Source organism: Aureobasidium namibiae, assembly GCF_000721765.1.
Source record: "Aureobasidium namibiae CBS 147.97 unplaced genomic scaffold scaffold_2, whole genome shotgun sequence".
NCBI lineage: Eukaryota > Fungi > Ascomycota > Dothideomycetes > Dothideales > Saccotheciaceae > Aureobasidium > Aureobasidium namibiae.
Window position 1 is genome coordinate 1,183,543 of NW_013581207.1, and position 17,747 is coordinate 1,201,289.

The 17,747-nt window shown below is 51.4% G+C and overlaps 8 protein-coding genes across 8 annotated transcripts; 4 read left to right on the top strand and 4 right to left on the bottom strand.

The window, feature by feature from the left end:
* Positions 1-839: 839 nt before the first annotated feature.
* M436DRAFT_60623 (uncharacterized protein) lies at positions 840-1,883 on the top strand (the record flags this gene model as incomplete). The annotated part of the gene is made up of 1 exon (XM_013575590.1): positions 840-1,883. The coding sequence occupies one exon, from the start codon at positions 840-842 to the stop codon at positions 1,881-1,883; it is 1,044 nt and encodes a 347-aa protein (XP_013431044.1).
* Positions 1,884-2,952: 1,069 nt separating this feature from the next.
* On the bottom strand, positions 2,953-5,281 carry M436DRAFT_38437 (putative 1,4-glycogen branching enzyme; the record flags this gene model as incomplete). Its single annotated transcript, XM_013575356.1, has 5 exons — positions 2,953-2,979; positions 3,034-4,808; positions 4,862-4,961; positions 5,025-5,149; positions 5,203-5,281. The coding sequence occupies 5 exons, from the start codon at positions 5,279-5,281 to the stop codon at positions 2,953-2,955; spliced, it is 2,106 nt and encodes a 701-aa protein (XP_013430810.1).
* An 863-nt stretch (positions 5,282-6,144) lies between these two features.
* On the top strand, positions 6,145-7,981 carry M436DRAFT_37738 (ClpX, ATPase regulatory subunit; the record flags this gene model as incomplete). The annotated part of the gene is made up of 2 exons (XM_013575236.1): positions 6,145-6,532; positions 6,585-7,981. 2 exons carry the CDS (start codon positions 6,145-6,147, stop codon positions 7,979-7,981), a joined length of 1,785 nt encoding a protein of 594 aa, XP_013430690.1.
* Positions 7,982-8,376: 395 nt separating this feature from the next.
* On the bottom strand, positions 8,377-9,272 carry M436DRAFT_38788 (NAD(P)-binding protein; the record flags this gene model as incomplete). The annotated part of the gene is made up of 2 exons (XM_013575419.1): positions 8,377-8,445; positions 8,496-9,272. 2 exons carry the CDS (start codon positions 9,270-9,272, stop codon positions 8,377-8,379), a joined length of 846 nt encoding a protein of 281 aa, XP_013430873.1.
* Positions 9,273-10,321: 1,049 nt separating this feature from the next.
* On the top strand, positions 10,322-12,258 carry M436DRAFT_37561 (allantoin; the record flags this gene model as incomplete). The annotated part of the gene is made up of 4 exons (XM_013575203.1): positions 10,322-10,520; positions 10,573-10,828; positions 10,886-11,652; positions 11,711-12,258. 4 exons carry the CDS (start codon positions 10,322-10,324, stop codon positions 12,256-12,258), a joined length of 1,770 nt encoding a protein of 589 aa, XP_013430657.1.
* A 534-nt stretch (positions 12,259-12,792) lies between these two features.
* M436DRAFT_37562 (uncharacterized protein) lies at positions 12,793-14,655 on the bottom strand (the record flags this gene model as incomplete). Its single annotated transcript, XM_013575204.1, has 2 exons — positions 12,793-13,146; positions 13,174-14,655. 2 exons carry the CDS (start codon positions 14,653-14,655, stop codon positions 12,793-12,795), a joined length of 1,836 nt encoding a protein of 611 aa, XP_013430658.1.
* Positions 14,656-14,930: 275 nt separating this feature from the next.
* Positions 14,931-15,816, bottom strand: M436DRAFT_78557 (epsilon subunit of F1F0-ATP synthase N-terminal domain-containing protein; the record flags this gene model as incomplete). The annotated part of the gene is made up of 6 exons (XM_013575908.1): positions 14,931-14,963; positions 15,019-15,108; positions 15,163-15,251; positions 15,350-15,480; positions 15,555-15,577; positions 15,685-15,816. The coding sequence occupies 6 exons, from the start codon at positions 15,814-15,816 to the stop codon at positions 14,931-14,933; spliced, it is 498 nt and encodes a 165-aa protein (XP_013431362.1).
* Positions 15,817-16,905: 1,089 nt separating this feature from the next.
* Positions 16,906-17,520, top strand: M436DRAFT_60629 (uncharacterized protein; the record flags this gene model as incomplete). The annotated part of the gene is made up of 1 exon (XM_013575591.1): positions 16,906-17,520. The coding sequence occupies one exon, from the start codon at positions 16,906-16,908 to the stop codon at positions 17,518-17,520; it is 615 nt and encodes a 204-aa protein (XP_013431045.1).
* Positions 17,521-17,747: the final 227 nt, after the last annotated feature.

The following is a 17,747-nucleotide window of genomic DNA, read 5'->3' on the forward strand; positions in this document are numbered from 1 at the left end:
TGCTTCCGCTCGCGCCTGCCTCCTGTTTACGACCTCGGACTTTTTAATACTCGCATCGACTATATAACACGCTTCTAATGTCATCCAACGTTATCTCTCTCGAGCTCTTAGACCGTCGATCCTTCGAGCAGCGCATTCCTGCTTCGACGCGTCCAGCCCGAATTCTTCGTCGCAGACAACACACAGGCACGATGCCGACATATCTACGCAATCCTATTCCTCGGCCTCGAGAGTGCTCTTACCAATTCACTTCCTGCGAGCATGCGAAACTAGCAGTTGCACGCATACATCTTCCTTCAAGCGGCGTCCAAGCAGGAACACGGTTGTTCCCATGTGCTAAAGCTTGCAACTCCCTCGCTCCTTCCACGAAGGCGTTGAGCGAACTGCTCACTATATAAATGCACGGTTCTTTTAGCAGACAGGAAGCGTCCATTGAGAGTCGTCATGCTATCGGCTCTCTTTGGACACTTGCTCTCCACTAAGTCTATTGTGCATCTCTATTCACACATTACAACCTTTTACGTACGAGGAGGGGCTGTATCATACACAGAAAGCCTCTGGCTCTGCTGGAATATCAACAATTCCATTGTCTGCGCACTGAAAGCGGTTCCTTGTCCTCTTCAACAAAGGTCATCGAACCCGTTCTTTGTGCCAGGAGGAGCTGGGTACAACTCTCTTTGACACTGTCGCGCATCAAAGAGATCATAACAAAGAGACAATCACATTGTGTCCTCTCGAACTTTTGCATATAAACAAGCACCCACGCAGAGTGTTTTCCAGCAACAGAACAGCAACAGATACTAACAACACAGATACTCTACTAGAACAACCACAAAACAATGCCTTCTATCCCTCAAAGATCCTGCCTTGATGAGGACATCTGGTTCACAGAGTTCAACAACTGGGCCGAAAACAACCCATGCCTTGTCGACTCTCTTCACCCCGAATACCTGAAGCCCATCCTCGACGCCACTAGTCCACACAACATCGAACATAAATTGTTTACACTGGCCTCTATCTATCGTTTCATCGACTCTGATGCCGCCGCTGCTGAGGGTCTGAAGGATTTCATCGAGCTGCTCGAGCTCGAGATTGATTATCTTGATACCTCTCTCGGTAAGTGGATCGCCGAGTTTCCCTTCCTTTCAACCAAACTTGTTGACCAGTATTTGCAGCTCCAGAAACATGCTCGTAATACTACCGACAATGATGCAAAAATCTGCGCAGCCATGACCTGGTCGTCTCACTTCCCCGCTGGCTTTCAACACATGCTTCGTGTTCGTGCCGTTCACAAAAGCAGAATCAATGTCCTGACTGCGAAACGCAATATGCTCATCTCCGGCCGTCTGACTTACAGCGAGTGTGACATAATGGAGTTGATTAGGTGGGATGATGTTTGCCACGGCTATGGTTATGAGCGTACGCCCACAATGGGAGGTCTTGCTGACTTTCATCCACCATCGTTGACCAAATGTCCTCCAAAAAAGGCTCTTGACTACGTTCGATCCAACGCTTTCATTCGAAATGTGCGTCGTCGTACGGCTCTCTCGAGACTTTCATCAAACCTGGGAGGTCTTAGTGACTTCTTCGCCCCTGCTTACGTCGATGCTTATTATCACAGCTTCGCCAAATGGTTGACTTCTATTCTTCCCGATCTCTACAAAACTAACCCCAAATACGCAGCCCAATGGATTGATGTCGGCAACAAGCTCAAAGCTATGCACCATCGTTGGACCGCTGAAGCTGAGTACCAGGGCCCTCGTTATCTGATCACCAAAGACGCATGCTTCTCAATGTCGAGAGACCATACGAGCGTGCGTCGTGAGGCTGGTCATTTCACACTCCCTACAAGACATACACCCATCTGCGTTGACCTTGAGTAAGGAAGGTAAATTAGTGTTTTCTGTTTCTGTATCTTGTTGCCTCACCTGTTCTCTTAAAATCTACTTGATACGACCTTGATGGTTGTCTCATATAATCTCAAAATATAATTTTTCATCTGATATCATTTCCCCCTGTACTAAGACGTGTTTGATCCTATTGTGTGCTCTTGGAATGAATGCAGTCCTCCGGTTCCAAATGTTCGACTATGATTTACCGTCAATATTGTAGTCCCAATTCCTTTTGTGTCAAACAGTAAGCTCGCGTTCTGGATGCTCTCCCACCCAATTTCATCACTAAAATCAACCTATTCACAGAAAACAGACATTCTGTCCCACACCACGCCTGAAGCTATCTGAAAGATCACAGATCACACACTTGATAGTCAGCTACCGTGAGTCATCGCCTGAGAAGTCACTTGCTGAGCACGTCGCCGCCGCATCGACTCTGCACTGTAAAGACAGGGTCCTACCTTCAACATCCACGATTTCGAATATTCTCAGCACGGCCCACACCCGCCACTTGCAAAAAGAAAAAAGTGTAGCCATCATTGAACGGTTCTCGAGGCAAGTGCACGATACTATGAGGACCGCTAGAGCAAAAACAAAAGATCAATGCCGCTTCTGTGGATCGAACACAGTGCCTCCAGAATACTCTTGCAAGGTGCAAGAAGGACAGAAGTTGACTTCAGTCTGGCGCTCTCCCAGATGAGCTAAAGCGGCTATAGATAGAATATGGCTCGAGCGTCAGTCAAAATATCCCGACTCCAAAAGGCTCTGGTACTGACGAGCAAGTGCGATGTAGACGATCCTCTAGTGCCAATGCTTGGTGCGGACATGATTGATTTCATCAAACACCTGCGAGTGGCAGAGAACACTGAAGAGGAAGCACATGCAGAATCGAGATATTGGGGAAAGCACAATTGGCAGCCAGTAAAGACATTGGTAATGTATGTTTTGTGTATGTTCGGCAAGAACCAGGAAGATACAATCTACAAGTCGAGTCGTTCCCTCATCTCATCATTCCGTGGGGATTAGATATCATAGAAAGCAAACAAGATCAGACGCTGAATTACAAAGTGGATTCGAGAGCAAGAACCTGGAATGTTGTTAGTAATTGGTCATCCATACAGAGCTGTGAATTCAAACTTACAATAGCTGATCTCGTGGGGATGTAGACCTGGAGGAAGTTCTTTCTGTCGTTCCAGGCAAAGTCGGTGGTGAAGAAGCGGGTGCTCTCGTCGACACGGCCCAGACCGCCAAATGACTTGCTATCGGAGTTCAGGACGATACGGTAAGTACCTCCTTGCTCGACACCAACGCGGTAGTCGGTGAAACTGTTTGTAGGGTGGAAGTTGAAGATCCAGAGCAGGCCGGCACGCTCGAAGACAATGACCTTGTCGTTCTCGTTCTTCAGGGATATGTATGCCTGATCGGAGTGCAACCAGCCATACTTCTCCTCGGTCCACTGCATCTTGCTGTCGAAGTCGTTCAAGAAGTGGTAGCGGAGCAGCTTGTCATCAACGAGGTTGAATTGACGGCGAGCGTAGTGGAAGCTGTTGCCGTTACCCTCACGAGGGAAGTCGAGCCATTCGGGATGTCCGAACTCGTTGCCTTCAAAGTTGAGATAGCCCTCGCCACCAAGACCATGGGTGATGAGTCGGATCATCTTGTGCAGAGCCATACCGCGCTCAATGACGGGAGTGAACTCGCTCAAAGTAGACATGTTGGTGTACATCTCGGCGTCACACAACCAGAACAGAAGGGTCTTGTCACCAACCAGAGCCTGGTCGTGAGACTCTGCGTATGCGATGGTCTTTTCACCATGTCTTCTGTTTGTAAGGGTGAAGGCGAGGTTGCCCATGTCCCAGTCAATGTCCTCCTTCTCCTTCAGCCACTTGATGTACAGATCGGGAATGGCCATGGCAAGTCTGTAGTCGAAGCCGATACCACCGAGAGAGAGGGCCAAGCAGAGAGCAGGCATGCCTGAGACATCTTCGGCAATGGTGATAGAGTCGGGGTAGAGCGAGTGCAACATCTCGTTGGCAATCATGAGGTAGACAACGCCATCCTCGTCGACTCCAGGGCCGAAGTACTCGTGGTAGCCTCCAGAGAAGCCCGTACCAATTCCATGATGGGTGTAGAGCATGCTGGTGACACCGTCGAAACGGAAACCATCAAAGTTGTACTCCTCCATCCAGAAGCGAAGGTTACTCAGCAGGAATCGCAGGACCTCGTGATGGCCGTAGTTGAACAGTCTGCTGTCCCAAAGCTCGTGTCTACCTCTTGCGCCCTCGTGGAAGTAAAGGTGATCGCTACCGTCGAACATGTTCAGACCATCAAGCACATTCTTCGAAGCGTGACTGTGAACAACGTCCAGCAGAACAGTGATACCCAGACTGTGGGCAGTGTCGATAAGCTCTTTCAGCTCGTCGGGCAGACCGTAGCGACTGCTTGCAGCGAAGAAGCTGTTGATTTGGTAGCCAAAACTGGCGTAGTATGCGTGCTCCATGATAGCCATGAGCTGGATGACATTGTAGCCCAAGTGGTGAATCCTGGGTAGTGTGTTTTGCGTGAACTCTTTGTATGTGGCGACCTTTGGGTCGGGCGACGAGATACCGACATGGGCCTCGTAGATACGAGCGCTCTTTGGCTTCGGGGGCTTGGGGTGCTTGAAGGTGTAACGCTCGTTCTTGGGAGGGTTCCAGAAGCGCGCATCGTAGACGGGAGAGACGTTCAAGTCTTGGGTGACTCTGGTGATCCAGGCGGGAATGCGCTCTTGTCTGGCGTGATCGTTGGGTACGACGAAGGAGACCTTGATCTTTGAATCGTGGGGAATGGCGGGCTGGCCGTTCTGCTGAGGCAAGATGATCTCGAAGACGCCATACTGGTTCTTCTTCATCTCGTGCGAATCGCGGTTCCAGTTGTCTAGCAACTCGTCAGCTCAAGCGACAAGCAGCGCACACCGTGTGTTGGCTTACTGAAGTCACCGATGAGGTAAGCTCTGAGGGCGCTTTGGGCCCACTCGCGGTATACTATGTCGCCATTGGGCTTGACGTTGAAGCCTAGAGTCTCGTAGCCCTAGTTATACAGTGTCAGCGCAAGGAGTCGAGGTGGTCAGAACAAAGGACGCGATTGGCTTACTCGACTGAACTTTTCCAGACCGCCTTCAGTCTCGTCAATTGTCTTGATCCACTGCTGGGCCTTGGAGTATCTGCTCTTCAGGGCGTCCTTGAAGGGCGAGAGCCAAGGATCGAGCTTGATGACGCCTGCGAGACTTGAGCATCAGTAGCTGACAAGGCAGAGAAAGCGTCTAACATACCAGTGCCGTCATTGGGAATGTCGTCGGCGGCTGTGTGACCGGCGATGGTGTTGTCGGAAGATTGGTTGATAGGATCCATGATGTGTTCCTCTGCGAGAGACAATGGACTAAGAAAGATGTCGCCGAGACAAGAGATATATACAGGGAAGGAACGAAACTGCAGGGGAAGCAGCCAGCGACAGGGTTTTGAAGCAGCAAAGTGATGGTCATTCTTCCTTCACCCCAGCTCGCAGCTCACCACTTCTCCAGCTCCCTCCAGATTATGATGCTATCCCGCATGAACTAGCCCCTCTTCGGCCCGACTTTTATGAGCGGCCGCTCAACATTTGACTTTCTTGTCCAACGCGAACTTGCTGGGGTTCAAGTCCACCACCACGTCCATCTGGCCTTTCAACAGCCTTGTATGCCCCAGCGACCAATTCTCCAGCTTCTGAGCTGCTGAAACAGGTGTTTGCGTAACTTATTGTTGATAGATACTTCCCGCCCAGGCTGCAGAGTTCATCGGACAAGCATCCGACCGACCTATCAGAATCCTCCCTCCTCATGCGCAAAGGGTTGTACCGCATTTAGCTATAGAAATGCACAATACTCTCGAGAGAGGGACCGCATCCATCGAGATACAGACTGATCGAAGCTCTCTCTGGATACATTCCTCGTCTAGAGATCAATGTGCCTTTCTATAGCGAGGACGGCCGCTCTTTAGCTTAGTGGGATGAGTGTGGTGGAGCACATGGGGAGCTGGCCCAAGCCACAGCTGCTCTCGCCCGTTATCTCCTCGAGTTGCGGGGGTTCGGGGAAGCCGTCGATGCATCACCACCTCGAGTCAATCATCAGCCATCGTCGCTCTTTGTAGAAGTCTTGTGTCGAATCCTCAGGTAGGCTGTTCAGTCTCGCATTCGTTGCTCCTTGATCGCTTCCTCTGGTTGCGCCTCTCGTCCCACCATGCTCGCCGTATCGAGCGGGTCTAGTCCTCACCACGCCCGGGTAGCATATCGCTGTACACGAAGTCTGCACTCGACTGCTGCTCTCTTCTCGAGCTCCTCCGACTTCAGGTCTAGCTTTTCAGGCCAAGGCTTCACTGGCTACTATGAGCCAGGTGACACAGAAGGTCCTTTGCGGAAAGCCTCTAACATCGGCGCACCAAAGATCACCCCGCGTGCTCTCAAGAAGCATCTGGATCAGTTTGTAGTCGGCCAGGAGAGAGCGAAAAAGGTCCTCAGCTCAACCATCTACAACCACTATCAAAGGATCCAAGAGATCCAGCGTCAACATGAGGAAGCACAAGAGATGCTCGAGCGCCAGGCTAGGAGATCAAGGCATCCGGTAGAGGGTTGGTACCACTCGATCTAGCACCATCATCTCCTGCTAATCACTGCAGAAAGATGAATTCCCTGGCCATCACGCCACGATACACGCCTGGGTCCCGCCGTCTCCCCCTCCGTCGCACTCCTCCCTAGACGATACATCTCCCTTGACCATCGAAAAGTCCAACATCATGCTGCTTGGCCCATCAGGAGTTGGCAAAACCCTCATGGCGAAGACATTGGCTAGAGTACTCGACGTACCTTTCAGCATGTCAGACTGTACTCCGTTTACACAAGCAGGCTATATCGGTGAGGATGCAGATGTATGTGTACAACGGTTGCTGGCCGCCGCAAACTACGACGTAGAGAAGGCCGAACATGGCATCATCTGTCTTGACGAGATCGACAAGATCGCAACGGCCAAGGTGTCACATGGGAAAGACGTCGGCGGAGAAGGTGTGCAGCAGGCTTTGCTCAAAATCATCGAGGGCACCACACTACAGATCCAAGCGAAGCAAGAAAGAGGGAACAACTCGAATCGCAACAACAATCAACACCCAAGCGGGCCCCTTACAAACAGCCCGCTGAGCAGTGGGGGCGCGGCCGGAGGCATGGGTCAGGCACCAGGCAAGAGCGAGGTCTTCAATGTGAATACAAGCAATATTCTCTTCATATGCACAGGCGCATTCAGTGGTCTGCACAAGACCATTCTCGATCGTGTAGCAAAAGGAGGCATCGGATTTGGTGCCAATGTACGATCAAGTACTTCTCAAGATGGCGGAGCTCAGGAGACAACCATCACGGATGACGACGAAATGATCCGCAAACATCTCCCATACTATATGCCGCCAGCTTCCGAGGAGGACTCATATGACCCTTCTTCGAAAAGCAAGAAGGCTACATACAACATCTTGGATCTCGTTGAGCCGCAGGATCTACAAAAATATGGCATGATTCCTGAGTTAGTCGGTCGTATACCTATTTCTTGTGCACTGTCCGCGCTGGACGTGGATGCCTTGGTCAAGGTCCTTACCGAGCCGCGAAACTCATTGCTGAAGCAATACGAACAACTCTTCCGGCTCTCTTCGATAGAGCTAAGAATCACAACTGCCGCTCTTCACGCTATTGCGCAGACTGCCTTCACAATGGGAACTGGTGCCAGAGGTCTCCGCACTGTGCTGGAGAGACTGCTTGGAGAGAGTATGTTTGAAGCGCCTGGCTCGGATATTAAGCATATTGCCGTGACCGAGGATGTTGCAAAGAGGAACTCACCAGCATTGTACTTCACAAGAGATGGCAAAACGAGATTCCACGCTCTGATCGCTAGAGAGGAAGAAGAATGGGAAGATCGTAAACGTGGCGAAGAACCCATGGAGAGCGACATGGAGCGCAGAGCAAGGGCAAACAGCCGAGGTGGACACGCCACGACTTTCGAGGAATACCGACAGAAAGCGACTGCTGCTGGGTTCACTTGAGCACATTAGCACCTACATGCATGGTTCGGTGTAATATTTTGATAAGCGTTAACGATTGTGATGAGATTCAACTCCGTTCGCTGGGTATATCATAAAGTTGCTGGCTTCTTGCTCTGCATATTCTCGCAAGAGATTCCAGTTCTTCGTTCTTCCTGCACAATCTTCTAGCTTCCTATGTGCTAAAGTTTGCAATTCTGCCGCTCCCGCAAGGCATTGAGTGGACTCTTCCCTATAGAAATGCACAATCATTTCAAGATCAGAGACGTATCCAAAGAGACTCGTCTTAATCACGCCTTTCAATGGAGACTGTTCTTTTCTCAAGACCACTGTGCATTTACACAGCTACACAGCTACACAGGCGTCACAGCCCTTTGCACACGGGGAAGTAGTACCGTTCAAGCGAGCTTCTTGGTGTGTGCCTCTCTGAGCTTCCACATGCCAAAGTTGCGCCAGAAGAGGTAATCCTTTTGCAACTGTTCAGTGATAGCTCTGCACAATTGTTCAAACCACTTACGAAGATCTTGGCTGGCATGAAGGTGTTCAAGAACCAGACGATGTACGAGAATGAACCTTCCCAGAACTGTCTCTTGTGACGACCGCTGAGTACTTGGCTCACAACGGACTTTGCATATTTTTCGTTGGGCATGCCAACCTCTTGTGAGTGCTTTGTGCGTCTCAGGTATTCAGGCTCGATGGGCAGGTAGATGGAATCTCTGGGCAACTGCCAGTCGTTTCTTGCAATATTGCTCTTGACACCGCCAGTCACTACAGTGACGACCTTGACATCAAACGGCTCCAGCTCGACTCTGAGCGTGTTGCTGTAAGAGTGCAGGGCAGCCTTTGTCGAGTTGTATACACTGCCAAAGACGTAGGGCATGACACCAGCCAGACTGCCAATCTGGACAATGGTACCCTTGGCTTCAATCAGCAGTGGTGTGAATGCCTGGCACATGCGCATAACACCAAAGACATTGACCTCGTATGTGAGCTGGACTTGGTCAAAGTCAATGTCGGTGGCAGGAACAGTGTAGTTGCGACCAGCATTGTTGACAAGGTAGTCGAGCTTTCCGTTTGTGCGCGATGCAACCTCCTCTTTCAAAGCCTTGATGCTTTGCGGGTCGGTGACTTCGAGCGAGAGCGTTTCGATTCCCAGATCGGCGAGGTCTTTGATGCTGTCGGTCTTTCTAGCGGTCGCAAATACGCGCAGACCTTTGGCGTGGAACTCGCGGGCGAGCGAGTTACCGATGCCGCCGGGGTTGGTGCCGGTGACTAGGATGGTCTTCTGTGACATGGTTGCGTATTTGAATATGTCTGATGCTCAAGAGCTCAAGCAGCACCTTGGTCTTGGATACAGAAGCTGTTTGGCTTATCTCCTACCGATTCCAATCCTCGGCTTACTGAGCCTCGGCGCCGAATATTGTTAACAGGTTGACCCTGGCCGGCAGTGGCGCTTCTGAGTTCTCGATTAGCACTTCCAAGCTGCCGAGAAGCTAGAGTCTTGGGAGGATAACGACAAGCACAAATTATCAAGTAATGAGATGTCAGAGGAAGCGAGACGATGAAGTGCTTCGTTCAATTGACACTCCTCATTCAAGCGTGCTATCGTGTAGTATGCTCCTACCTAATAAACACGTTGGAAGCAGTAGAAGTGTTGAAGCCTTGCCCGCTGCCCGCTGCCCGATTCCCAGATCCCCCAGACGTCAAACCCCACAGGCCATGGCACATTCAAAAAAGATGGACCGTGAAGAGGCCGGCGTGAGCCCCAAGTCTTCTGGATGCGAAATCGGTGAGTCCAGACCCTCGAGTTCGCATGTATCCCTGCAGCCAGGAAGACCGACTCGTTGGCCTTTGAGAATATGCCGTCTATTCGCCTTTGATGTTGCATCCTCTGGTGCCAATCCTACCTGCTTTTGAAGTAGAAGGGCACGCGACAGGTTCGGCGCCAACTGTTTTAGGTAGGAGGTCATGCCGAGGAGCCATAGTTTTTCCTTCTCCTCACGCAGCGTGCGCAAGGTTAACTTACAGCACGGTTGGCGAAAAAAGAAGCCTCAACCATGACACCGCGGCGAAACTAAAACCTACACGTACAATTGTACCTACTCTTATCACTGTTTGAATTTACAACTAAATTCCGCCCTAACCCCGCCGAGGCCAGAGAGGCTTGTTCTTTTTGTGTCTTTGGTTGCTCCGGATTTTTCTCCCCTCCTGCTTTCCCTTCCCTTTCTGTCTCGTCGCCGCTATCTCTGTCGCTATCAGATAAGGCACGCTGCACAGATAAAGGACGGCTTGCGCCTGCACCCTCGCCCGCTCCTCTGGATATATCTCAGCCATCGTCCAACCATGACTTTCCGAACCGCAAAGGCTTCAGCCATGGACAAGAAAAAGAACGCCGTCAACGCCTTCAAGAGCTGGGATAACTTCAAGCAATGGGTTCTTGTGCCAGACACGGCACTGGATCGCCATTCGAACGGAGAGACGGGTCAGACCTGGTCAAACGTTGATCTCGACCCAACACCCCCCGAGAAGCGCACCTGGAGGTGTAAGTACCCCCTTTGGACAATCCCGAACACGGATGTCTAATCAAGGTGCAGGGTACAACTATGTCATCTTCTACTTCGCCTTGTCGTTTGGCAACTGGACCCTGGGCTCGAGTTTGATCGGTATTGGCCTCAACTACTGGCAGGCCATCCTGGCCATCTTCATCTCCCAGTTCATCAGCTCTATCGCCATGCTCTTCAACTCCCGAGCCTCCTCTGTGTACCATCTCGGATATCCAATCATTGCCAGAAGTGTCTTTGGCATGTGGGGATCTTACTACTTTGTGGGTGCTAGAGCAATTTTGGCAGTGTAAGTTCGATTTGTGGCATTTTCCAACCACATATGTCTAATCAAGATGTCCGATAGCGTCTGGTTCGGTGTGCAAGCCTTCTCAGGTGCCTCGTTGGTCGCCAACATGCTTCGTGCAGTTTTCGGACACAACTACACCGATATTCCCAATCACATCCCCAAGTCGCAAGGCATCACCTCTGCAGGCATGCTTGCCTTCTTCTTGTTCTGGCTCGCTCATTTCCCTCTGGCTATGCTGCGTCCCTACCAGCTACGCACTTTCTTCAACGTCAAGACGGCGCTCATGATCCCAGCTGTGTGGGGACTCTTCATCTTCTGCATGGCCAACACCCACGGCGAGCTAAATACCAGCAAGCTCTCAGAAGCCGCTGGAGTAAGCGCATCTGGAAAATGGGGATGGTTCTTCATGAACGCAGTCAATGCTGGTCTCGGAAACACTGCCACTCTGATCACCAACCAGCCCGACATTGCCAGATGGAGCAAGACGAAATCTGGTGCCATGTGGTCGCAGATGATCACCAACCCGCTCGCTGTCACACTCTCTGCCAGTCTGGGTATCTTGTCCACTGCCGCCATCAACAACGCATGGGGTCTGTCGCTCTGGAACCAGTGGGATCTTCTCGACGCAATCATGAACAGATACTGGAGAAGTGATGTCCGCTTTGCTGTCTTCCTCACCGCCGGGTGCTGGTCGGTCAGTCTGTTGGGAACCAATGTCGCTGCCAACATGATTCCATTCGGCTCAGACTCCAGCATGTTGTTCCCTCGCTTCATCACCATTCCTCGTGGACAGTTCCTCGTCACCTGCTTGGGTTTCGCTATCGGTAAGCCTCATGCGTTTCCTGCTTCAGACCGAACCATTCGCTAACAAAAGCACAATAGTCCCTTGGAAGATCCTCGCCTCCGCCTCCGTCTTCACCACTTTCCTCGCCGGCTACGGCCTTTTCATGGCCTCGGTAGTCGCAATCATGGTCTGCGAATATTTCTGCCTGACCCGCGGCAACATCTTCATTGCCCACTGCTACAACGGCGGCAAGGAGAACCCACACTACTACTACAAATTCGGCTGGAACATTCAAGCCGTCATCGCCTACCTCTGCGGTATCGCTCTTCCATTCCCTGGCTTCGTGGGCAGTCTGGGCGCCAACGTCGGCACTGTCGCCCTTCACATGGGCCATCTTGGCTGGATGTTGAGTTTCACAACCAGTTTTGTCATCTACTATGCCATCTGCAGTATCTGGCCTACGGAAAACCAAAAGATCATCAAGCAGATGGGCTTGAGGTTCGAGGAGATGGCTGAGAGGGATATGATGGCGCTCGATGGTACCATCATCCCCGAAGGCGCCGAGGGCATGTCTGAAGACCAGATCGCTTGGGATGACGCCGAGAAGAAGAGTGCTGCTTTCGACTCGCGCAGAGTCAGTGACTAAGGCGTGCATCTCTTGTTCCTCGCACGGACGGTGAAAGAATACATACAAGATGAAAATCTGTAGGTGTGGATGCGAAAAGCAGACGAGCACGAAAATACAGGAAACGATTTACAAATACATGCAAAACCAAATCTTCATACACTTTCCACTTCTCTTGCGCGTCACAGCAAACCTTTCAACCGCGATTGCTCTTTCCCTGTCACTTCACTGCCTCAATCTTGACAACAGCAAAATCACATTCGCCCCGTCGTCAAATATCTCACACTACCGCACATTCTCACCATGCCGTGGCTGGACGAGCTCAAAACAGCTGTTGATCTTTACAGCGAAGGCGATCTTGAAGCATGCGTTGCACACATCGACACCGTATTCCGAGACACCAGCCCCAGCTCCCTGCGCACACACGCTACTACGCACTGCTCCCATGCTGTACAGACGATTGGCGCGAAGCAGAGGCAAGTTTACCCGTCGAAAAAGCCACACTGGAGGCACAGGTTGATTCTTAGGAAGTATCGAGACTATACTCATGAACTCTCATACACGACTTGCACCACTGCTCCTGCTTCTGCTCCGCCTTTGAGCTCTCTCAATTACAGCTGCTTCTCTCAACCAACCCTGTTGAAACGTTCGCTGGTATTGATATTGCTTGGCTACCACACTGGGATTTAGTTCGGCTGGATCTGAGCGTGGTGTGTCAGACGACGCATACAAGGGCCTGGCTAAAGGTATTGCGGAAGCCTTCGGAATTCGACTCCGCTGCTGAGCAGTCGATGCTTCGCCAGAGGTGTTTTGACCTTGTTGGGATTTGGTAGATGAGTTCACACTGGGAAGCAACAGTTCATGCTCGACGAGAGTCGCCTCGTCTTCATCTGCTTCCGAAGTTGACGGCTCGATTGCTATGACTGACGTTGTGACAGGCTGCACCTTGAGGGCCTGGTTCGCTGCTACCGATGGCCCAGATCTGCGCACTGTCTCAAGTGCTTGGGGCGTGATTGCTGAGATAGATGCTTCAGACTGTGCAGACGAAGCAGGCTGCATGGCTGGACGGGCAGCAGGTGAGTCGATGGTTGTGGACGAGTGAGTGCTCGGGGTGTGAGGGAAGTCGCCTGGCATGCGTATTTGGTCCAGGCTAAACTTCCGTCTGGGAACGTTCGAGCTTGAAATGCCAAACTCCTCCGTTGCAGCTTCGACCAAGTCAAGCAGTTCAGGCATAGTCTTTGCTCGTCGTCGGAGAGCATCAGGCGAAGCATCTAGTATGATTGAGCGTCGGCCATTGATGTTCCGGGAGAAAGCAGGAGCTTGTCGAATGTCATCTTCTGGGAGAGTCGCTACCGCTTCCGAAACCTTAGCAAGATCGCGTGAGAGCTTCTGGGTCCAATCACTATCTGGCATACCGTTACGGATGTTGGAGATGACTTTGCCTAGACTGCCACTGTGCTCGACAATGATGGCGTCAATCATGTCGCCGAGATCCGTTGCCACGATACCGCCAAATTTGTCTGGAGGTAGGTCAGATACTGTGGCCCCGGGCACTTGGATTGTTTGATTGTCGATGGTTGTTCCAACAAGGACGTTCGATGACTGGCCAGACTCAGGAGGTGTGCCGGGTTCGGTATATATAGAGCTGCTTGCAGATTTCAATGGTTGGACAGGTAGAGTTCGGGGAGTACGAGTACTGGATTCGACTTCACGCTCCAGAATTCGTTGCTCGGCAAGGCAATCGGAACAGATGTCGGGAGAGACTGTTGTTCCACTGGTCTTAGCAAGACGTCTTCCAAAAGCCCACGGACTCAATGGATCGACTTGTTGTCTGATCATAGGGCCGGTAGGAATGTACGAACCACTGGAAGCTTTGTCCATGCCAGCTGGTACACTTGTTCTTATTTTGAGCTTGCGACCGTGTCGGTAGCACATCAATTGTTCGTCGATTGGTACTGCCACCTTCTCGATATTTGCCGACAGTCGTGGTTGGTATCGTTTCGGCATTGGACAGTGAACCAGAGGGCTCAAGCGGGGATGTGATTGCGAGAGGGGTGTTTCAGGTCGGATAGGGCTTTGAGCAGAATCCCTTCGGGGAAATGGTGAGGCTCGTCGGAACTCATCTTCTGGGAACAATACGGGTGGTTGGCTCGGCGGAAGAACAGGTTCAGATCTCTTGGGTACTATGGACGGCAGTTGCTGAAGGCTGTTGATTGTGCGGATCCGATCAGCAACGCGACCAGCTACGACATCCGGAGCGTCCCAACGACGCTGGATTGTAGATGCGGCCTTAGTGGTTGGGAGCTGGGGCAGGGGTTTGAGCCGGGGTTGACTTTGGGGTCCGTCTAAGTTTGGCACTGAGGGCCATCGATTTGAGCTTGAGCTTGAAGACGAGGGCTGCGATCCACGCCTTTGCATTGACCATTGATACTGAATAGGTAGGAATATGATGAAGAAGCTGACAGACTGTACAATGAGTTAAGCGATGGAATGGATGACTGTGCAAGAAGTAGGAACGAAGATAAAGCCAGAGTGTACATATTCGAGCTGCGTCAAAACTGGCAGGTGGTTGAGGCTCATGGGTTATCAAGACGAGAAGGCGCGACGGGCCAAAATTTGAACAAAGCCTCGGGCAAAGCAGACGATTTACTATACATTTTAGAGATGCGACCTAAGTACAACCGCTAGTGCACTTATTTCAGGAATCCCTGGAGGCTCTTCAAAACCTGTTTTGTGTTAGCAAGTCCGAGCACGGCTGGTGATAGTTCGTGGATCGCTCACCTCGAGCTCAATCTTGGCCTCAGCGATGTCCTGCTCGCTGCCACTGCCGCTTGCGATCTTCTGGGCCTCGGCGATCTGGTTTCTGACGGCCTGTATATCTTGTCAGCTTCCGAACCACTCGAGACTTTTGTCGCATATGCATACCTCAGCGCTGAAGTCCTCGAGGGGGAAACCCTCAACGGCGTTGATGCTGAGCTTGGAGCCGGGCTGGACGGTAGCGAAACCACCAGAGACTATGATTCCATGTGTCAGCCGTCTTCTCAGATCCAACATCTTTCCATGTCCTGCGTATTCCGTGCTTATGGTCCAAGGTGTGCGAAGTGAGACGTACGGAAGAACTGCTTGCTGCCAGCGGACTCCTCGATGACCTCAACGAGACCAGGTCTCAGCTGCTCAATGGAGGGAACGTGGCTGGCGAGGACACCCATGTCACCAGTCTCGGCGGGAATGTTGACTTGAACACTGTAGAGTGTAAAGATTAGTCGTGCTCGGCGATATCTGATGGCGCTATCAGGGAAAATTGTGGGGGTTCGTACACATCCTGCGACTTGTAGACGGCCTGTAGAGCGAGCATGTGTTAGCAAAAGTCCATCATTCTCTGTTCTCTTTTTGACCAGGAATTGATCGGGCGAGGGGTATAGACGGAGCAGAGCGGAGCGAGCGTACTTGGTGAGGAAGGGACAGAGACAGCTGGATCTTGTCTGAGGCAACATCGGCGTAGCCTCTACGGGCAAGAGGAGCGGCGAAGGCGGTAGGGCGGACGCGCAGAGCGGCGCGGGCGACACGGAAGGAGTTCATGATGAGCGGCGGTCGAGCGAGTGGGTTCGTCAATTGCGAGATGTCTGCTGGAGCTGGTGCTTGCGACGTTGGTCCGCCATCTCGAACTCCCGCATTGAATCCTCGGATTTTGCCGCTTCCTCCGCCGACTTTGTCTTCACTCTTGGCGTTCACTCTACCACCAATCGATCCTCTTACCAGAAGACCTGTATCGACCAGGCTTGGATCCAAGCAGTTGGTGACTCCTGAGCTTGGCCGAACAGTACTCGTGCTCTTGCTGTCTCTCGATCTGTCCTAGAAACAACAAATCAGAAACTGTACCACGCAATACACGACTTGCTCTCCATCTCCGAATACGCATCACGTTGCATTGCTTCCAAATTCACCGCGAGGTATCACACTTGTAGCAAGAATAGATTCTTCATTCTGTGCGCCACAGAACCTAAGGCTCAGACCTATCACGACACAATCCCTCAATTTCTTGATTGTTTGCCGTCTACAAGACCCCATATGGACACACGAAGATGACAGTCTTCAAATCCTCGTCCAGACACCATTGGTCCATCCTCCCCGTGTGCAAATTTTTATGACGCGGGCTACCTATCAAAATGCACAACATTCTCAAGGACTGGATAGGATTCATCGAGATACAGTGTTCTCTAATGCTCTCTCTTGATCCATCTTGGATTTAGAGATCACTGTGCCTTTTTATAGCGAGCATTGGGTTCTACACATCCATGAGAGAGAGGAGCGTAAAGGACTGGAGTTACAAAGTTTAGCACACGGGGAGGATGATTGCTCGTGTAGCAGGACTCAAGGTTAGATGCGTTTCGCATGTTCGATGGTACTGACGCTCTGATCCCTTGTACTCTGCACATCACCTGCCTGGAGAACAAAATCATCTACACAGCCCCTGCAAGAAGTTGCGAATACGTTGACATGAAATTTCTGGATATATTCAAGTGCAAGCCAACTCCAAGCCGTACTCGTTCGATCACAACCTGACTTGACTCAGGCCTCGGAGCTGCAAATCCATAACATCTATTTCTCGTGTTTCGATACCCGACAGTAGGGCCATATTTTGGAGTCAGACAAAACTCTAGCTTGTCGATGGAACCAACGCAGTCTCCTCCAGCGCCATCTCACGGATACGTGCTCTGGCAGAAGCAGAAGCTGCGCGAGCGTACGGATGCTGTGGGGAAGCCACTCGCGCCTCAGTATGTTGAGATGGGAGGCTGGAGATTTGTACGCATCAAGGATCTAGCTGTCTTTGACCGATCGCCATCCTCAGGCTTCTCTCTACCCGAGAGGCTTAAAGAAGAAGATGTTGACGACGAGCCTGAGCGATTGGTAGAGAAAGCCTGGGTCGAGGAATACATCTTTACGGGCTCTCGCGAAAGGGACATAAACGCATTGCATGACTATATCGAAGCTTGTAACAAAGCCATCCACGCTCTCGATCCTGCCAATCGAGAAGCACGAACACTGGCAAGACTAAAGCTCCGTATGGACATGACGATCCTCAAGGAATCTTTGAAAGAGGAGCTCGAAGTATGCCTCGTAGACTACGTATGTCCATCCGCTAACATGATCCAGGTTCTGACTGAGGAGAATGTGGGAGATGACTACCACGGGTTCGACGACGGACTCATTGACGACTGCGAGTTTGCGCGATCGCAGATGCGGCCAAAAGGATATCGCTGGTCCTGTCCGGGGTGGTTGTGAGTGTGTTGTGGTCAATGTCAGCGCGCCTGGTGGCATGTATTGAGTCGGAGCCTGATGGAGAAATCCAAGTTTTCCATTTGATGATGAAGGAGACTCTGTGTGTCGGGGTATCATAATGCAATATCCGTGGCATACCCGCTCAGCCAAAACATTTTCCCAGCCTCAAAACGCCGTCGCTCTTTTCATGGATGATTCGTGCATAAGGAATAAGTTATGCGAGATAGGCG